This window comes from Bombina bombina, chromosome 2 (genome assembly GCF_027579735.1).
Source record: "Bombina bombina isolate aBomBom1 chromosome 2, aBomBom1.pri, whole genome shotgun sequence".
NCBI lineage: Eukaryota > Metazoa > Chordata > Amphibia > Anura > Bombinatoridae > Bombina > Bombina bombina.
In genome coordinates, this window is record NC_069500.1 from 1,384,121,027 (window position 1) to 1,384,138,609 (window position 17,583).

Consider the following 17,583-nt stretch of genomic DNA (forward strand, 5'->3'; position numbering starts at 1 on the left):
TTTTTTTTAGTTGCAAAAACAAGTATACAGCAAAAATGCTTTAAAAAGATGAAGTGATGCTAAATGTGTATCATAACGTGTTTGATTTCAGAATTGATAAAATAATGATTTACAACCCGTTATTTATCTTTTACACTGTAGAAAATAGGTATGCACATTTCTTTTGTAATTAGTGCAACATTTACTGTTTTGTTATTGTTGCTATCTTTTAAAAATTAATAACAATTTAATATAAAAATTGTAATAAACAATATTACAATATTAAATAGATTTTAATAGAAAAGGGAACACCCAAAATTTTCTTTCACGATTTTGATAGAACATACAATTTTAAACAGCTTTCCGATGTACTTCCATTATTGATTTTGTTTCATTATTTTGTTATCCTTTGCTGAAAGAGCAGAATTGCACTACTGGCAGCTAGCTGAACACATCTAGTTAGCCAATCACAAAATCAGCAGCTAGCTCCCACTAGGATATGTTCGTATTCTTTTTCAACAAGAAAGAAACACATTTTAAAATAGAAGTGAATTTAAAAGTGTCTTAAAATGGCATGCTTTATCTGAATCATGCAAGAGGAATTTTGACTTTCCTATCCCTCTAATATTGTTTAGTATTTTAATAAAGATGAAACGTTGGTTTCCATAAATCTGCACAATGTGCAGAATTATGTAATATACAGATGGCCTTTTGTGTAAATTCTTTATTGTAAATTAGTAATTTTGCACCTATAATAATACTTACCTCCTGTCCGAAGCCATCCTCTTCTGCATGGCAGTTTTTTCTAACAGGGTGTCATGGGCTTAATATCTATTCACAGCGAGCTCTGTGGCGCCATTCAACTGCATGTAGCGCACTTTTGAAATGTCCCTTTAATGATAATATAATTTATTTTAGCAGCCATGCTAGTAAAATCAAAGTAGAATCAACAACCTGTACTGGATAACATAGTAAATGGACTAAAGAGAAAATGACTTAATGGTGTTTAATTATTTCCTTACAAGGGAAAATCCTTATATGGTCTGATAATTTGAACATTATTAGACAATAATTCATTAAATTTGTTAATAATTTTATATACAGAAAAGATATATACAGTTTATTAATTATTTACTGTTAAACGTTATTCTCAACTTAAAAGGTAAGTGGTTCATACTGAACACTATTCATTGTGTCCAGCCATTTTTGGAGCAAATTAGATGTCATCCTTGCAGTTACATGATGATGATGGTCGGGTACACCTGGTAGCATTCATGTTTGATAAGACAATTGAGCAGCTATTGCTCATGAATCTCCCTCATCAATGTATAGTTTGTATAGTTGTTGGCATTGTACTCCGACAACGGCAACAGCAGCTTGCCTGCACCAAGTAATCCTTTACTTGTCTGTAACCAAAGACAATAATACAAGCACTGACCGAGTAGTAAATGGACGACAGAATGCCATAGAGAGCAGAAAGCATGTCATTCTCATAATCGTCCTGTATTATGCCAGAAACAATAGCAATCCAAACCATGTCACTGGAGATCCAGCAAATGACATAAAGAGACAACAGTGACAATAATATCTTAGTAGCTTGAGCTGTGTGCTTGTTCCAACCCTGTCTAATGGTTGTTGTGTCTCTTACTTGCCTCCTGTGTCTGAAGATCAGGTCTATTATAAATCCATTTAATAGAATAACAATAATAATTAATACAAAGTCCAGGGTGACAGTTGCATAGGTAAGGAGTTTGAGCAACATACTCTCAGATGGACTGATGCAGTTAGTACTTGTTACCAGCAAACTACTGCTTTTATTTTGTGGAGCCCCTTGATCTTTATATAAAAGATAGGGCATGTGTAATGTGATGCTTATTACCCAACACACAGCAAGAGTCCAATTCACATACTGTCCTTGGTGCCTGTAAATAAATTTTGACCAACGAAGACCAGGTCTCCTTATCTTGATGAGATGAAGAAAGCTCAGGTTCTCCACTGACCAAATACTGACCAACCTAAATGTGTGGTAAACATAGAGCAGAATCCGGCATCCAACAGACCCAAAAACTTTGGAATCGAAGAAAACAAGCAGCCCAGGGATCTCCTTGTAACAACAGAGCAAAAGATTAACAAAAGCCATGTTGACTATGATTCTGTCCAGTGGCTGAAACACCTTCTGCTTCACAGCATTGCTTATAAAAACAAATAGAATGATGAGGTTTGCCAGTGTTCCAAAAAGTGCTGAGAAATAGATCACAATTGCTACAATATCTGGACCACTTAATATCATAGTTAGCTACAACTATTTAAAATTCTCTCTCTCTCTCTATTTGCTGGGTTGTTTTTTTGCTTTCCCAATTTACAATCCCATCAGAATCATTTTTAGCTTCACCACCATCCCCATGACTTCATTGTAAAGTCACAACTGTGTCTATTCTGCTCTCAGCACAGCAGCTGCATAGAGAGATCTCTTTTAAAACCTTGTGCAGCGGGAACCTGTATGTATGACTTTATCTGCATAACCATGGTTACATTTTACTTCCAGTAAGATAGTTTAGGTGCACTGAAAACCAGCTAATGACTAATAGAAGGTGTGATGACAATATCATATTCCGAACAAGAATGTTCCACAAATACTATTCCTTATCACTGGAACCTGTGGTTAGAAATAGACAAAAATATTAGGTAATATTTGACAGCTACACACTCACATCATCTTTCAGCATCTTATACATCTCAATATCATACACTGTTAGTAGAGCAAGGAATAAACTGCGGTATAATGTTAAAATAAAAAAATATGTTTGATAAAATTATTAAGCAAAAAACTCAAGAGAATGGGTATGGCTAATGTCATATGTTTAGCACCTTGAGTGCTGTGCTGACCATTTTATATGCCTGTACTAGAGCTGTTTGTAGTTCATTTGCACGTACATTACACATAGATCAACTTTTTCTCTGAGGTATCAAAATTAATTATACCTTTTTTCAGAGGAACAAACATTTTTAGAACATTTGTTTGCAGAAATACCCTAATATGGAATATTATATATATATATATATAAAAAAAAAAATTAAAAGCATTTTAGTGTGATAATATTATATGGCGTACATGGTAAATAGCAGCCTGAGAGGCATAATTCATTCAATATTTCAAATACATATTTTATGATCCCACATTTTGGGCTAGATTTATTTGTCCACATTTCATTACAAATTGTGGGGTATATTTGTTCACAATATTTACAATCGCAGAAGTGAACTCTTGTGCATTGCCCCCCCTACTATTGCGCAACCAATTGTGTGAGAGTAAGTCTTGTCAGTTACCCTGGTCGAATGAATCCGGGGTGATTTTCATCCGCCGATTCTAAGTTGGGAGAGAGGGCTTATAAAGCAGCAGTTTAAACCGCTGCTTCATAAATATCAGTTGCAGGTCTCGAATGAGCAATCCTGTTGATAATTCTATCCCTTAGCGTTAGATAACATTCCAAAAACAAACAAAAATGTAGGATTTTACGTACTGTATATACTGCTCAATAACAATAGCTGAAAATCAGAAGATAACATTTATACTTTTTGTCACTTTTCACCATCTTGCAGTGCATGCGGGAATTAAGTGGATCTAAAATAACTAACTAAAATTATTAGATACATTTTAAAAATGCACAAAATTATATTCTGATTTCTAAGAGGGCTGGCTTAGCCCATTTTCACCTAGATTACAAGTTTTTGCGTTCGTGTTTTAACGCTGAAAAAAATGGTAAGTTCATCGTTAAAACAGCACCGCAGCCATTTCAAGTCTTGTCGGTATAGCTGTACCGCAAGCCTTTTAGCCTGTAACGCAATCAGTCACGCACTCAAAAAATTGAAGTTTTTTCATGGGACTTCCATAGCGCATGCCATTACGAGTTTTGCGGTGAGGCTAAAAAGCTTGCGTTCCAGCCTATACCGACAAGATCCGTTCGCAATCTTGAGCAGTAGTTATGAGTTTTACGCTACAAAACTGTTACATAAAACTCATAACTAAAGTGTCACAAAGTACACTAACACCCAGTAAACTACCTATTAACCCCTAAACCGAAGCCCTCCCGCATCGCAAATACTATATTAAAGTGATTAACCCCTAATCTGCCTCTCCCGACATCGCCGCCACTAATAAAATGTATTAACCCCTATTCCGTCGCTTCCCAACATCGTCACCACTATACTAAAATAATTAACCCCTAAACCGCCACCCTCCCACATCGCAAACACTATTTAAATATAATTATCCCCTAATCTGACTTCCGCCAACATCTCCCCCACTATACTAAAGTTATTAAGCCCTACACACCGCCGCCATTATAATAAACCTATTAACCCCTAAACCGCAAGCCCCCCCACAACGAAATATACTAAATTAAACTATTAACCCCTAAACCGAAAGCCCCCACATTGCAATAAACTAATTTAAACTAGTAACCCCTAAACCTAACGCCCCCCCTAACTTTATATTAAAATTAAATTTTCCCTATCTTAAATTAAATTAAAACTTAACTGTCAAATAAAAAAAATAATAAGTTTAAATTAACAATTAAACTAATATAACTATAAACTAAAATTAAACTAGCTACCAATTAAATAAACTAAATTACACATTAAAAAAAAATCCTAACACTGCTATAAAAATTACAAACTATCTAATTACAAAAAATAAAAAAGACTATATTACAAACAATTAACAAATACTAAATTGCGAAAAATAACAAATGAAGTTATCAAAAATAAAAAAGAATTACAACTAATCTAATAGCCCTATAAAAATAAAAAAGTCCACCCAAATAAAAAAAAAAACCCTAGCCTACAATAAACTACCAATAGCCCTTAAAAGGACCTTTTGGTAAAAAAGACCCCCCCAACCAGTAATAACCCACCCACCCAACCAACCCCCCAAAATAAAAAAAAACCTAACTCTAACAAAAACCTAAGCTACCTATTGCCCTGAAAAGGGCATTTGTATTGGGCATTGCCTTTAAAGGGCATTTAGCTCTTTGCATTGCCCTGAAAGGGCATTTAGCTAATTTACGAAAAGCCCAAACCCTAAACTAAAAAAAAACCCCCACCCAATAAACCTTAAAAAATCCTAACACTAACCACCGAAGATCCACTTACAGTTGCTGAAGTCCCACTTGAAGGATCTTTATCCCAGCGGCTCCATCTTCATCCAGATGGCATCTTCTATTCTTCATCTTCTATTCTTCATATCAGCCAATAAAATTTCAGTAGCTCTCATCCTATTGGCTGATTTGAACAGCCAATAGGATTTCAGTAGCTCTCATCCTATTGGCTGATTCGAATTTCCAAAATCAAATCAGCCAATAGGAATACAAGGGACACCATTTTGAATCGCGTACCTTGCATTGAAGATTCAGTATACGGTGGCAACCATATGAGGAGGATGCTCCGTGCCGGATTTCTTCAGGATGGACCCCGCTCCGCACTGCTGGGATGAAAATAGAAGATGTCGCCTGGATGAAGATGGAGCCACCTGTCGCCTGGATGAAGATGGAGCAGCCTGGATGAAGATGGAGCCACCTGCTGCCTGGATGAAGTTACAACCGCCGGGGATGAAGATCCTTCAAGCGGGACTTCAGCAACTGTAAGTGGATCTAACGAGATTTTTAAAGGTTTTTTGGGTGGGTTTTTGTTTTTAGTTAGGGTTTGGGCTTTTCGTAAACGAGCTAAATGCCCTTTTAAGGCAATGCCCATACAAATGCCCTTTTCAGGGCAATAGGTAGCTTAGGTTTTTTTTAGATAGTTTTTTTATTTTGTAAGTGGGGGGGGGTTGTAATGTTAGTGGGTCTTTGTAATTTTTCTTCAGGTAAAAGAGCTGTTTAACTTAGGGTAATGCCCTACAAAAGGCTCTTTAAGGGCTATTGGTAGTTTATTTTAGATTATTTTTTTTATTTTGGGGGTGTGTTTTTAAAATGAGTATTAGAATGGAATAATTTTATTATTTTTGATAATTTGTTTTTTATTTTGTTTTGGGGTGGGTTTTTATTTTTAGATTAGGGGTTGGGCATTTCATAAAAGATCTAAATGCCCTTGTTAAGGGCATGAAAAAGAGCTTAATGCCCTTTTATAAGGGCAATGCCCATACAAATGCCCATTTTAGGGCAATGGGTAGATTAGGTTTTACTTTATTTTATTTTGTGAGTTTGGGGGGTTGGGGGTTTGTATACTGTTAGGGGTGTTGTTTTGTTTTGTAGCAAAAAGCTGTTAACTTTAGGGCAATGCCCTACAAAATGCCCTTTTAAAGGGCCCACAAAAGGCCCTTTTAAGGGCCCTTGGTAGTTTTTTATAGAGATTAGGCTTTTTATTTTGGGGTGTTTTTTAACAGGGTATTAGAATAGGAATAATTTTTATTGTTTTGGATAATTTTGTTTGTTATTTTTTGTAATGGTAGGTTGTTTTATTTTTTTTAATTTTAGTGTTTTTTTTTATTTTTGTAATGTTAGGTTTTAGTGTAAGGCAGCTTAGGTTATATTTCATATGTAAGTTTGTATTTATTTTAACTAGGTAGTAAGTAAATAGTTAATAACTATTTACTAACTAGTCTACCAAGTTAAAATAAATATAAACTTACCTGTGAAATAGAAATAAAACCTAAGCTAGCTACAATATAACTATTTACTAACTACCTAGTTAAAATAAATACAAACAGCTGTGAAATAAAAAAAAAAAACCTAAGATAGCTACAATATAACTCATAGTTATCTTAGGTTTTATTTCACAGGTAAGTATGTATTTAGTTTTTAAATAGGTATTATTTAGTTAATAATTGTAACTTTAATTTAGCTCTATTTTAATTATGTTAAAATTAGGGGGGGTTAGGGTTATGTTAGGGTTAGGTTTAGGGGTTAATATAGTTAATTTAGGTTGTTGCAATGTAGGGGGATGGCAGTTTAGGGGTTAATAGTTTTATTTAGTGGTAGTGATGTGGGAGGACAGAGGTTTAGGGGTTAATAGCTTTATTTAGTGGCGACGATGTCGGGGAGCGGTGCAATAGGGGTTAATAGATTTATTATAGTGTGGACAATGTTGGGGTGCAGGGGAATATGGGTTAATAACTTTAGTATAGTGGCGGCGATATCGGGAGCAGCAGATTAGGGGTTAATAGCTTTATTTAGGTGGCGTGATATCGGGAGCTGCAGATTAGGGGTTAATAACAATTATGTAGGAGTTGGCGATGTTGGAGGCTGCAGATTAGAGGTGTTTAGACTTTGGGTTTATGTTAGGGTGTTAGGTTTAAACATTACTTTTTTCCCCCCATAGACATCAATGGGGCTGCGTTACAGAGTTTTTCATTCCACGCTTCAGGTGTTAGTTTTTTTTCTGACACCTTCTTCCCATTGATGTCTATGAGGAAAGCATGCACAAGCACGTTAAAAACAGCACTTGAATTTTGTGTGCTATGGAGCTCAACAAAAACCATATCGCATGCACAAGCCGGCTGTTTGAAAACTTGTAATGGCTGCGCTATAGTGGGTGAAATAACGCAACTTTTGTTGCGTTCGTTAAATTCCCTATAGCGCGCATAACTTGTAATCTACCTGTTTGACAATATTTCCATGCTACAGACCCTGACCCTGCATACTCACATGAGTCACTAACAAGGGAAATCCTTGCAACTGCAAGGATTTAAGTTTTTTTCCAAAGTCTTGGAATCAGTCGTTTTGCACAGTTCAGCATGTATTGAAGCAACTTTTTACGGTATTGGCAAGGAATTTCCACATTGTCTCCAACAGTGTGGGCAGGCTTGCGGGTATATGCTGTGTAACCTATTGGGCATCAGATACCACCTAGATAATAGTTTGTAGTTTATTTCTATTATGTTTTGGGATAAGGATGATTCCTTGATGGTCAGAAAGATTTTCTCCCATTTCTGGTCATGTAGTGTGGTGTTTAGCTCTCTTTCCCATTTTAGGATATAAGGTGGTCTGTATTCTGGGAATGGGCTTTGTAGTAATTTATGAGTTATTGATATGTGTGACCGGTGAATTTTAGGATTTGTGCAATGCACTTTGAATGGAGTGAGTGCTCTCGTTTAGCTCTGCCTTATGTGGGCTGGTATTAATAGCATGTCTCACATGAAAATAGGGGCATGATTTTTGAAAGGGAGGGCCTATTGTTTCTACAATATCTTTTTGTGTATGCATTTTCCCCTCAGAGAAGAGCAAATGTGCTGGTATTTTTGTTTTGATGCCATTTATTTTAGGGTCTTGTGCAAATTTAAGTTGGCTGAATAATGGGTTATCAATAGGAGTTGTCATTGGTGAGATTCGTGTTGATATTGTATGGTTATTGGAGATTGTGGTGTCCCATACTTTCAGTGTGTTTGCTATAAGTAATTGGTGTGTGTGTTGGAGGGTCTATGGTTTAGTGGTGTCCAGCATAGTTCACTTAGACTTTCTCTTCCTATCACCTGGGCCTCCAGGTATGTCCATGGTTTCTTGGTGGAAATATGATTTCATACAACAATTCGGGCTAGATGAGTAGCTCTGTAATAATGTAGTATACCTAGGGGCTCCTATACCTCCGTTTTCTTTGGTTTGAGACAAAGTCTCTTTCTGGATTTGCGCTTTGCATTTGGACCATATAAAAGATTCTAGCAATTTTTGTTTGTATGGAGATAAGATTTGGGTAAGTCTAGGGGCAGAGCTTGAAATATGTATACGTATTTTGGTAATATAGTCATTTTAACTACATGTGCTCTTCCTGTCCATGATAGATGTCCCTGTTTATGCCATTATTCTAACAGTTGGCATACTTCTTTTTGCAATGAGATATAGTTTTGATTATATAGTTCTGATATTTGTGGTGTAATGTTGTTCCCTAGATATTTTATTGTGGGTTTAATTAAAAAGACTGTGTTTCTGTAAAGAAATTCTATGTCTGAGTCGGGTAGGTTGACTGGTAACAAGATTGATTTGCCCATGTTTATGGAGCAATTTTGAGACCTTGTTGAATTTGTGAAATTCTGTGAGTAGCGGGGGGATGGTTGTACAGTAAATATAATGTCATACACTTTTGGTGTATTTTTGGCATTCAATTTTACGTCTACATAAAGTAATGAAATGGGTCGGTAATTAGTGACTTGGTCAGGTGATTTTCCTGGTTTTGGGATAACTGATATTGTGGTTTCTAGCATAGGTTTCAAAAATTTTGCGGATTGGTCAATTGATTGATATAACTCGAGTAAATGGAGGCTAATTGATTGTTTAACAATTTAGTAAAATTGGGAGTAAAGCATCTGGGCCTGGGGCTTTGCCTGTTGGCAATAGCTTTATGGCTTGGTGAATTTCTTGGATAGTAATAGGCAATTCAAGTTCTGTCGATTGTCCCGGTGTTAGGGTAGGAGTTGTAGTTGTGTTAAATAAGATTGGATTAGCTTATTCTTTTGTCCCGTTCTAATGGTGTTAAATTATATAAGGAGGTATAGTAGTGGCAAATTGGGTGCTATGTCAGTAATACTGGAGTAGATTTTATTATTTGTCCCTGTAATTTGTTGGATAAATGATTTATATTGTTTTTTCTTTAAGGATCTGCCATTAATCAACCTGCTTTGTTACTTTCAGCAAAAATATTTGTTTTTTGTTGTAAGGGGCTCTTAGGTGTGGCATTTTTGATTAGATAGTTATTTAGTGCTTCTCTGGAGTTTTGCAGCTTTGTGAGGAGTTGCTGTGAGTTAGGGTGTTTTCTATGTGCATCTTCTGTTAATAGGAGTTGATTCAAGAGTGACTGAAAGTGTTCTTATCTAAGTTTGCGTTGTTGGTGTGTGTGTTGGATGAGTTGCCTCTTACATAGCATTTGTAAGCCTCCCAGTTGATAGAGGGGGATGTCCTGATTGGGGTCATTGTAAGTGAAGAATTCTGTTGTTTTTTCTGTGATGTTGGTAATCAGTAATGGGTCTCTTAGTATATAGTCACACAGCCTCCAAGTATTGTCATTGCGTACCATGCTATGGTCTGACCATACTGTGTGGGATATGCGTGATTAGATTAATGATGACAATGTGTTTTGGTCACAAAAGATATAATCTATTTTGGAGTATGTGTGTTGGGGGTTAGAGAATAAGGTGTAGTCCCTGGTTTTGGGATGGGAGGTCCTGCAGGTGTCATGAAGAGGGATAGATCGTAATGCTGTCCAATTTGCTTTAATTTGTCTATTACGCATATATGTGCGGCCTGTTGAAGTGTCAAGAGTTGGGTCTATTGGAAAGTTTAGGTCGCCCCCTAAAATGATCAGTCCTTTAGCTATGCCTAGTATAAGGTTGGTAACTGAGAAAAAAGGAGGGTGGTGGGCGATTAGGTGCGTAAATGTTAACCAGTGTCAATGGTCCACCGTAGAAGAGTCCTACCAAGATCAGGAGTCTGCCCTCTTTGTCGGAACTTTTATGTAGTAGCTTAAAGGGGGTGCCTTTTTTGAAGAATATTCCTACACCATTTTTTTTTTTTGCTGTTCCTGAACTTAGAAAGTGTTGGTCATAGTATAATTTGGATAGAGTCGGCTCTTTGGTTTCGTAAAGTGTGTTTCTTTAGCTATTTTAAAGTGGTCATGAGAGGTCATGGTGGTATATGTTAGTCTATAGTAATATGTCTTGTTTTTTCGGATTCTAGAGTTGTTTTATTGTGGAGATCTGTTTCGGAACTATGTTGCTTTAGATGTGTTATAGGAAGGGATTTGGGTTGGGTAAAATGGGGAGGAAGAAAAGAGGACGTAAGGTTATGGGTGTGACGTAAGTGGGGTTCTTGGGAATGACGTGTGTGTCAAAAGGGGTGTTTACACAGGTGGACGGAGTCCGCAACCAAAGCGGGTAAACATTAAATATAACATTTTAAGTGCCCAACATGGGCAGTAGATTAAACAGTTAAGTTACAAACACATTTGTCATTTACATAATAGTCTGGCTAAGCTAACATCTGCAGCTAGAAATATGTGCTTAAATTAAAGAGCTAGTGGGAAACTAGAATTGTAATGCTCTTGCTAAATTATTAAAGGGACAGTCTAGTATAAATTAAACTTTCATTATTCAGATAGGACTTTTAATTTTAATCAACGTTCCAATTTACTTTTATCATCAAATTTGCTTTTTTCCTCTTGGTATTCTTAGTTTAAACTAAACATAGGTAGGCTCATATGCTAATTTCTAAGCCTTTGAGGGCTGCCTCTTATCATATGCTTTTTAAATCTCTTTTCAACACAAAGAGACATAAAGTACACGTGGGTCATATAGATAACACTGTGTTCAGGCACAGGGGGGTATTAAGATTTAGCACAATACAATGCTACATTTAAGACAATAGATAATAAACAGTCACAGTCATGTGATCAGGAGGCTGGAAGAAGGTTCCTAGATACAAGGTAATTACAGAGGTAAAAAGTATATTAATAGAACTGTGTTGGTTATGCAAAACTGGGGAATGGGTAATAAAGGGATTATCTATCTTTTAAAACAATAACAATTCTATGGTAGACTGTCCCTTTAAGTAGATGCAACAAATCCAACATATACATTATAATTCAATATCAGATAAATTTATCATTTGCCTGTTAATAGATACCTGTATAGGCTCAATCATCTGAGCGTAAAGCAGGAAATGTCCTTTTTCACATGTTTCTTGAATATCAAGTCCAACATAAGAATTTCAACAAATAATCATTACACTTCTCTTTCTCACCTTTACAGACAGTTGTCAATCACTATTAACTAGGCTTGTAGCAGGTAATGTACATTTTTACATGGCTTTGTATTAGTGTTCAAGAAAGTGAGACTAAAATGTTCTACTCTTGCTATTCTATAGTAAGCTATATTGGTGTTAGGTAGACTCACGGTTACCAGTCACTTAGACTAGTTGTAGGTAGTGTCCATGTTCTTGTGAGCTCAGGATGAAATGTTCAGGTTGTTTCTGTAGTGCTGGTTGTCTTATATGATGGTTTGCTCTTTGTATGTGGTATCGCTGCTGCTTCTGCCCATGTCTTCTTTTGGGGCTTGGATTGTTGCTTGGTCGGAGGTTGCATTAGAGTTCTCTTCTGTAGTCTGGTTCTGGTGGGGAGGGTATGTTCAGCTGTTTACAGAAATAATTGGCTTTTCTGGGTCTTGGCAATATATGGTATCTGCAAGGACCTGAGGTGTGCAGTTAGGTATGAGAACTCTTTTCTCTTCTGTAACGTTTAATAGATAGATCTTGAAATATTTAAAAGTGTGATCCAAGATAGGTAGAGTTTGGATGTGTTTCTGGAGAAATTGTAAACTTTTTCCCTGTCCTAATAGTTCAGGAAACATAGTATAATGTCTCTTGGTGGTTGATTGGGGAGAAGTGCATGATGTTCTCTTTCTAAGGGGTACCTCGTCCATCACTATTGAGTTAGCTATTGCTAGTGACTGGAACAAGCTTTTAGATGGTCTGGTATGTCCTATCCATTGATGGTTTCTGAATACCCGTATTCTGAGGTTGTTTCTACATTGTTCTGGATTTCCCATATCATCGAGTTTGTTTTCCAGATCTATCAGTTGTTGTTGTTGGTTGGTTATAGTGTGACATCTCGTCCATGTCTTTGACTAGTTCTTTTCTGTTGTCTTCCAGTGCTTCTATTCTGAACCCCAGTTCATTTATTTCTCTTTTAAGGTCAGCACATTCTCTCTAATGCCAGGTTTTCACTTGCTGATCAAGGCCTCTATAGCTTTCAGTGTAACTGGACCTGTCCTCTTCTTGTGTTGTTTTAGCTGACAAACTGGGGTGAACTGGAGTAGGGATAAAGTCTGTTTGTGATTCTTCAACAGATGATGTGTTCATGTCTCTCTGTTTTTTCTATGTTTTTGAAATAGGTGTTCATAGAGCTTGCTGCTGGAGTTGCAGGTTTAGTGAGTTTGTCCTCTTTTAGTTGTTCTGTGATGCGCCATTTTGACGCGTGTAGATTTGGTAGTTAGCTCAGAGTTAGTAAATGTGAATTGCAGAGCTTAGTGGTTGAGGCTAATGAATGGACTTTCTTAGGCCTTATACGTGGTGTTTGTATGTTATAGGCTTCAGGCTATGTGCTATTTAATGTCGCCCCTATTAGCATGGGCGAAGTGTTTCTGTTCTGCTAGCTGTTAGTCTCTGTTTCCTTTTTGCATTGCTTCTTAGCAGCTAGCCTATAGTGTTACAGACTTCTCATTTGCCAGGTAAACGCAGGGCTTTGTTTGTTGAATACGTATAGAAACAGTATTTAAGCTTTCATTATATTCGGTGGATGGGTCTGTGATGGTGTTATAGGGGGTAATGGCGGTTTGGTCCTTACCATCATATGATGATTTTAGCGGTTGTGCTTGCTGCAGATGCATCAAAGAGCAGATATTCTAGGTGCTCTCATCTATCGATCTGGCGTTATTGAGCAGGGTCTTTTCAGTGCATGAATTTGCACTTCTGGTGAGGCCTGATGATCGCGCCCTCTTTCTGCTGTTGTAAAACCGTGTTACCTGCAGTGTTGGTTTTAAAAAATTTCCCGCCCTGGTGTCTGGTCTGTTTTCTTGGGTATGCTCCTTATTTTTGTGCTTAAGTCGGGCCTCATATTATGTTTGGCTGCTGACTCCGTCACTTCTGTGCTTGGGGCCCCAGCATTCACACTTTTATTATAACAACTGTCTGTTACAGGGTGCAAACATTATGGTTTTAAAGGAATAGTCTAATCAAATTAAACATTCATGCAATTTTAAGCAACTTTCTAATTTACTTCCTATTATCATTTTTTTCTATTTTTGCTATCTTTATTTAAAAAGCAGGAATGTAAGCATAGGAGCTGGCCCATTTTTGGTTCAGCACCTAGGTATCACTTGCAAATGTAGCCACCAATCAACAAGCGCTACCCAGGTGCTGAACCAAAAATGGGCAGGCTCCTAAGCTTACATTCAAATAAAGATAGCAATAGAATAAAGAAAAAATGATAATAGGAGTAAATTAGAAAGTTGCTTAAAATTGTATGCTCTATCTGAATCAAGAAAGTTTAATTTTGTTTAGACTTTTCCTTTAACGCACAAGCCTTCTTCCATTTTGTGAGGAGAGTTGTTCTTTTTCAGTACATAAATTAATCTTAACTCCAACTCTGTTCCATAAAAAGCAGAAATATGTTTTGTCAAAAATTCTAATGAAGAATGTCAATACTACCCAATATACATCAATATAGCAACAATACATCTCAGATGCATTTAATAAAGAAAAAAAATAATATATTCTTCAACAAGTGAGGAATGGATATAATAGTTATCTAAAAAAAAAACATTACTTGTCTCTATTTATTTAAAAAAAACACAATGATATGGAAATTTTACTACACAGTAAATATGACAAGAGAATGGATATTTACTTACAATGCTGATTAGATGGTACCAAGCGCGACACATGCTGAAAGGTCATATTTCATAGAAAATAAAAAGATCTCTATGTTGTGACATTTTGCATATAAAAATATAATATGCTGCTAATTGCAATATATGTAGCTCTAAGACAGTTTACTAGTTCTGTTGTCTATGAGGGTCCTATGAGAGCTTTGCGGTAAATGCAGGATTTTTAATCCCTTCACTATGGGAATTTCAAGAGAAAAACTTGCCCAAAGTAACAGAGAATTTTTAACCATTTTTGCTATCACTCTGTTTAAATAGAAAAATAGCTTTTGTTTTTTTTATTTACCTTTAAAAACAATATATATTTTTAAAGTAGATCTAGGCCCATTTTGGTATATTCGGTGCCACTATATGGCGACCCAGATATGATCATATAAAAAAAAACGTCTTGGGTTTCTCTCTGAAATTAATACACATAACTACTGCAGTCATATGACAAATGGTTGTAAAAGATCTCTGGTATCCCCGTTGTCAGAAAAAAGCAGACAGGCATGGTTTTGCCATTGCTTTTTGATAAATAGAAAGCCATGAATTGCAGCTGTGCATCTTACATGAAATTCCAGGTAGTGAAGGGGTTAATCAGTTAGCTTCTAAGGTAGTTTTTGATGCAGAGCAGAGATTACCCTACAACCGGACACCTCCCACTCCCTGATCTTTTACCTGATCCCTCCCAAACAGCTCTCTTTCCTACCTCACGCTCACACCCCCACTGATCACCACCATCTTAGGTACTGGGCAGAAAGTCTGCCAGTATGCAGTTTAGGGCTTTTTTATTTTATTATTTTTTTCTGCAGTGTAGTGAACCCTCCTCAACCCTTCAACCTCCCTGACCCCCCTGAAGCAGCTGTTTAACCCTCCCACTTCCCACGATTGATGGCAGCATATTGGCAGCTGTTCTGTCTGAACTCACCTTTCAGGTATTTTTAAAACATTTTTAAATGTATTTATTAAGTTTTCTTTTTTTTCTCTGTAGCATCTTTATAGCCATTCCAGTTTAGCTGAATATGTGCTACATGCTGCATGCACTCTTATACAACGCAGTAATCTGAACTGTTATAGCAGTAATAATGCAGCTGATGCAGCAATCCGTTGAGGAGAGGCAGTTATATAATCTTTAGGGACATTAAACCCCAAACTTTCTTTCCTGATTTAGATAGAGCATGTCATTTTTAAACAACTTTCTAATGTATTTCTATTATCACATTTTCTTTGTCCCTTTTGGTATCTTTTGTTGAAAAGCAGGGAGTTAAAACTCAAGAGTGTGCACGGAGTCTAGAGAAATATATGGCAGCAGTTTTGCCAGAACACTACGAGGGCAGCACTATTTTCCTGACGTAACACTCCCGACACTTATCTAGGTATCCCTTCAACAAAGAATACCATTGAACAAAGCAAATTTCATAATAGAAGTCAATTTTAAACCTTTTTAAAAACTGTATGCTCTGTCTGAATCACAATAATATTTATTTGGGTTTCATATCCCCTTTAATCTTATCTCTTTGGCATGCTTAATTATCACTATAAAAATTAAATATACATTATTTTAACCAGTTTTATAGTACTGTATTACTTTAAATGTATATTTCATGGGATGGTGGACAAATTCTTATTATTTCTCCATGCAACAATTTGGTTTTACTAATAGTATTACCGACCTACGGGCCCCATTACATATGCAGCGTCGCCCACAAAAGCCGGCGACGCCAGTTTTTACGCGATTTTGTTATTACATATACGGCGTAGCATACAAGTTACACGTGTATATTTCACCCGTCGCTCGCAATTATTACTCCCATAGGCTAACATGGGACCGTGTCATAAATCGGTATCCAATATCCAGGCGCAAGACCTTACGTGGCGAAAATGGAGAAGATCTTACTCCATTTTTTACCTCGCCATAAAAGGCAGCCGTAGCAGGCCTTGTGCTGAGCTATGGGAGCACCGTAACTCCAAAAATGCCTGCAAAAATAAACTAACACCTAACGCGATGCGCAATGTCTATCTACTTATCAACCGAAATTCCCCCACGCAATAACTATTAAAGTCTATTAACCCCTAAACCCGCCATCAAACCCACACCGCAAGTAATAACTAATTTATTAACCCCTAAATCTGCCAACCCCCAGCAAACTTACCTCTTAAAAACCATTAACCCACAACGCAATTAAAACTATTCAAGTATTAACCCCTAAACCGCCATAGCCCACATAGCCTTTTAAATGTATTAACCCCTAATCTGCCGCCGCCAACATAATAGAGTTCTTAACCCCTAAACCTAAGTCTAACCCTAACCCTAACACCCCCCTAACTTAAATATTATTTAAATACATCTAAATAAATTTACTATTATTAACTCAATTATTCCTATTTAAAACTAAATACTTACCTATAAAATAAACCCTAAGATAGCTACAATATAATTAATAATTACATTGTAGCTATTTTAGGATTTATTTTTATTTTACAGGCAAGTTTGTATTTATTTTAACTAGGTACAATAGTTATTAAATAGTTATTAAGTATTTAATAGCTACCTAGTTAAAATAACTTAAAGGGCCATAATACCCAAATGTTTAAACACTTGAAAGTGATGCAGCATAGCTGTAAAAAGCTGACTAGAAAATATCTCCTGAACATCTCTATGTAAAAAAGAAAGATATTTTACCTCAAAAGTTCCTCAGTAGCCACCTCCCATTGTAAAGGATTTCTAAGCAGCATATCAGTGTGTCTGTCCCGGGACATCTTAGGGAATGAGCATTGTGAACTCTCATATTATTTCACCAATCAGGTAAAGGAAGCTTACTATGAAATCTCATGAGAGTTAAGTCAAATCTCATGAGATCACAGTAAGAGTTCATGACCTCAGCACTGCTGATGCTGATTGGCTGCTGTTCATTTCTTCATTTTTTTTTTTACTTTTACCTGCAGCTGGGAACAGCTGAGTATAACTTTTTACACAGAACTTACTCTGGTGAGCTGAGGAGATTGTGAGGTAAAATATCTTCCTTTTTTACATAGAGATGCTCAGGTGATATTTTCCTGTCAGCTTTTTATAGTTATACTGCATCAGTTTCAAGTGATTTAGCATATGAGTATTATGTCCCTTTAAATGACCTAAAATTAAATACAATAAAATAAAATAAAATAAAGTACAAAAATCAGCTAACTAAATCAGCTAACTAAAG

At 36.4% G+C, this 17,583-nt stretch overlaps 1 protein-coding gene across 1 annotated transcript; it reads right to left on the minus strand.

Moving 5' to 3' along the window:
• Positions 1–1,300: 1,300 nt before the first annotated feature.
• On the minus strand, positions 1,301–2,269 carry LOC128647577 (olfactory receptor class A-like protein 4). Its single transcript, XM_053700333.1, has one exon. The coding sequence runs from the start codon at positions 2,267–2,269 to the stop codon at positions 1,301–1,303; it is 969 nt and encodes a 322-aa protein (XP_053556308.1).
• Positions 2,270–17,583: the final 15,314 nt, after the last annotated feature.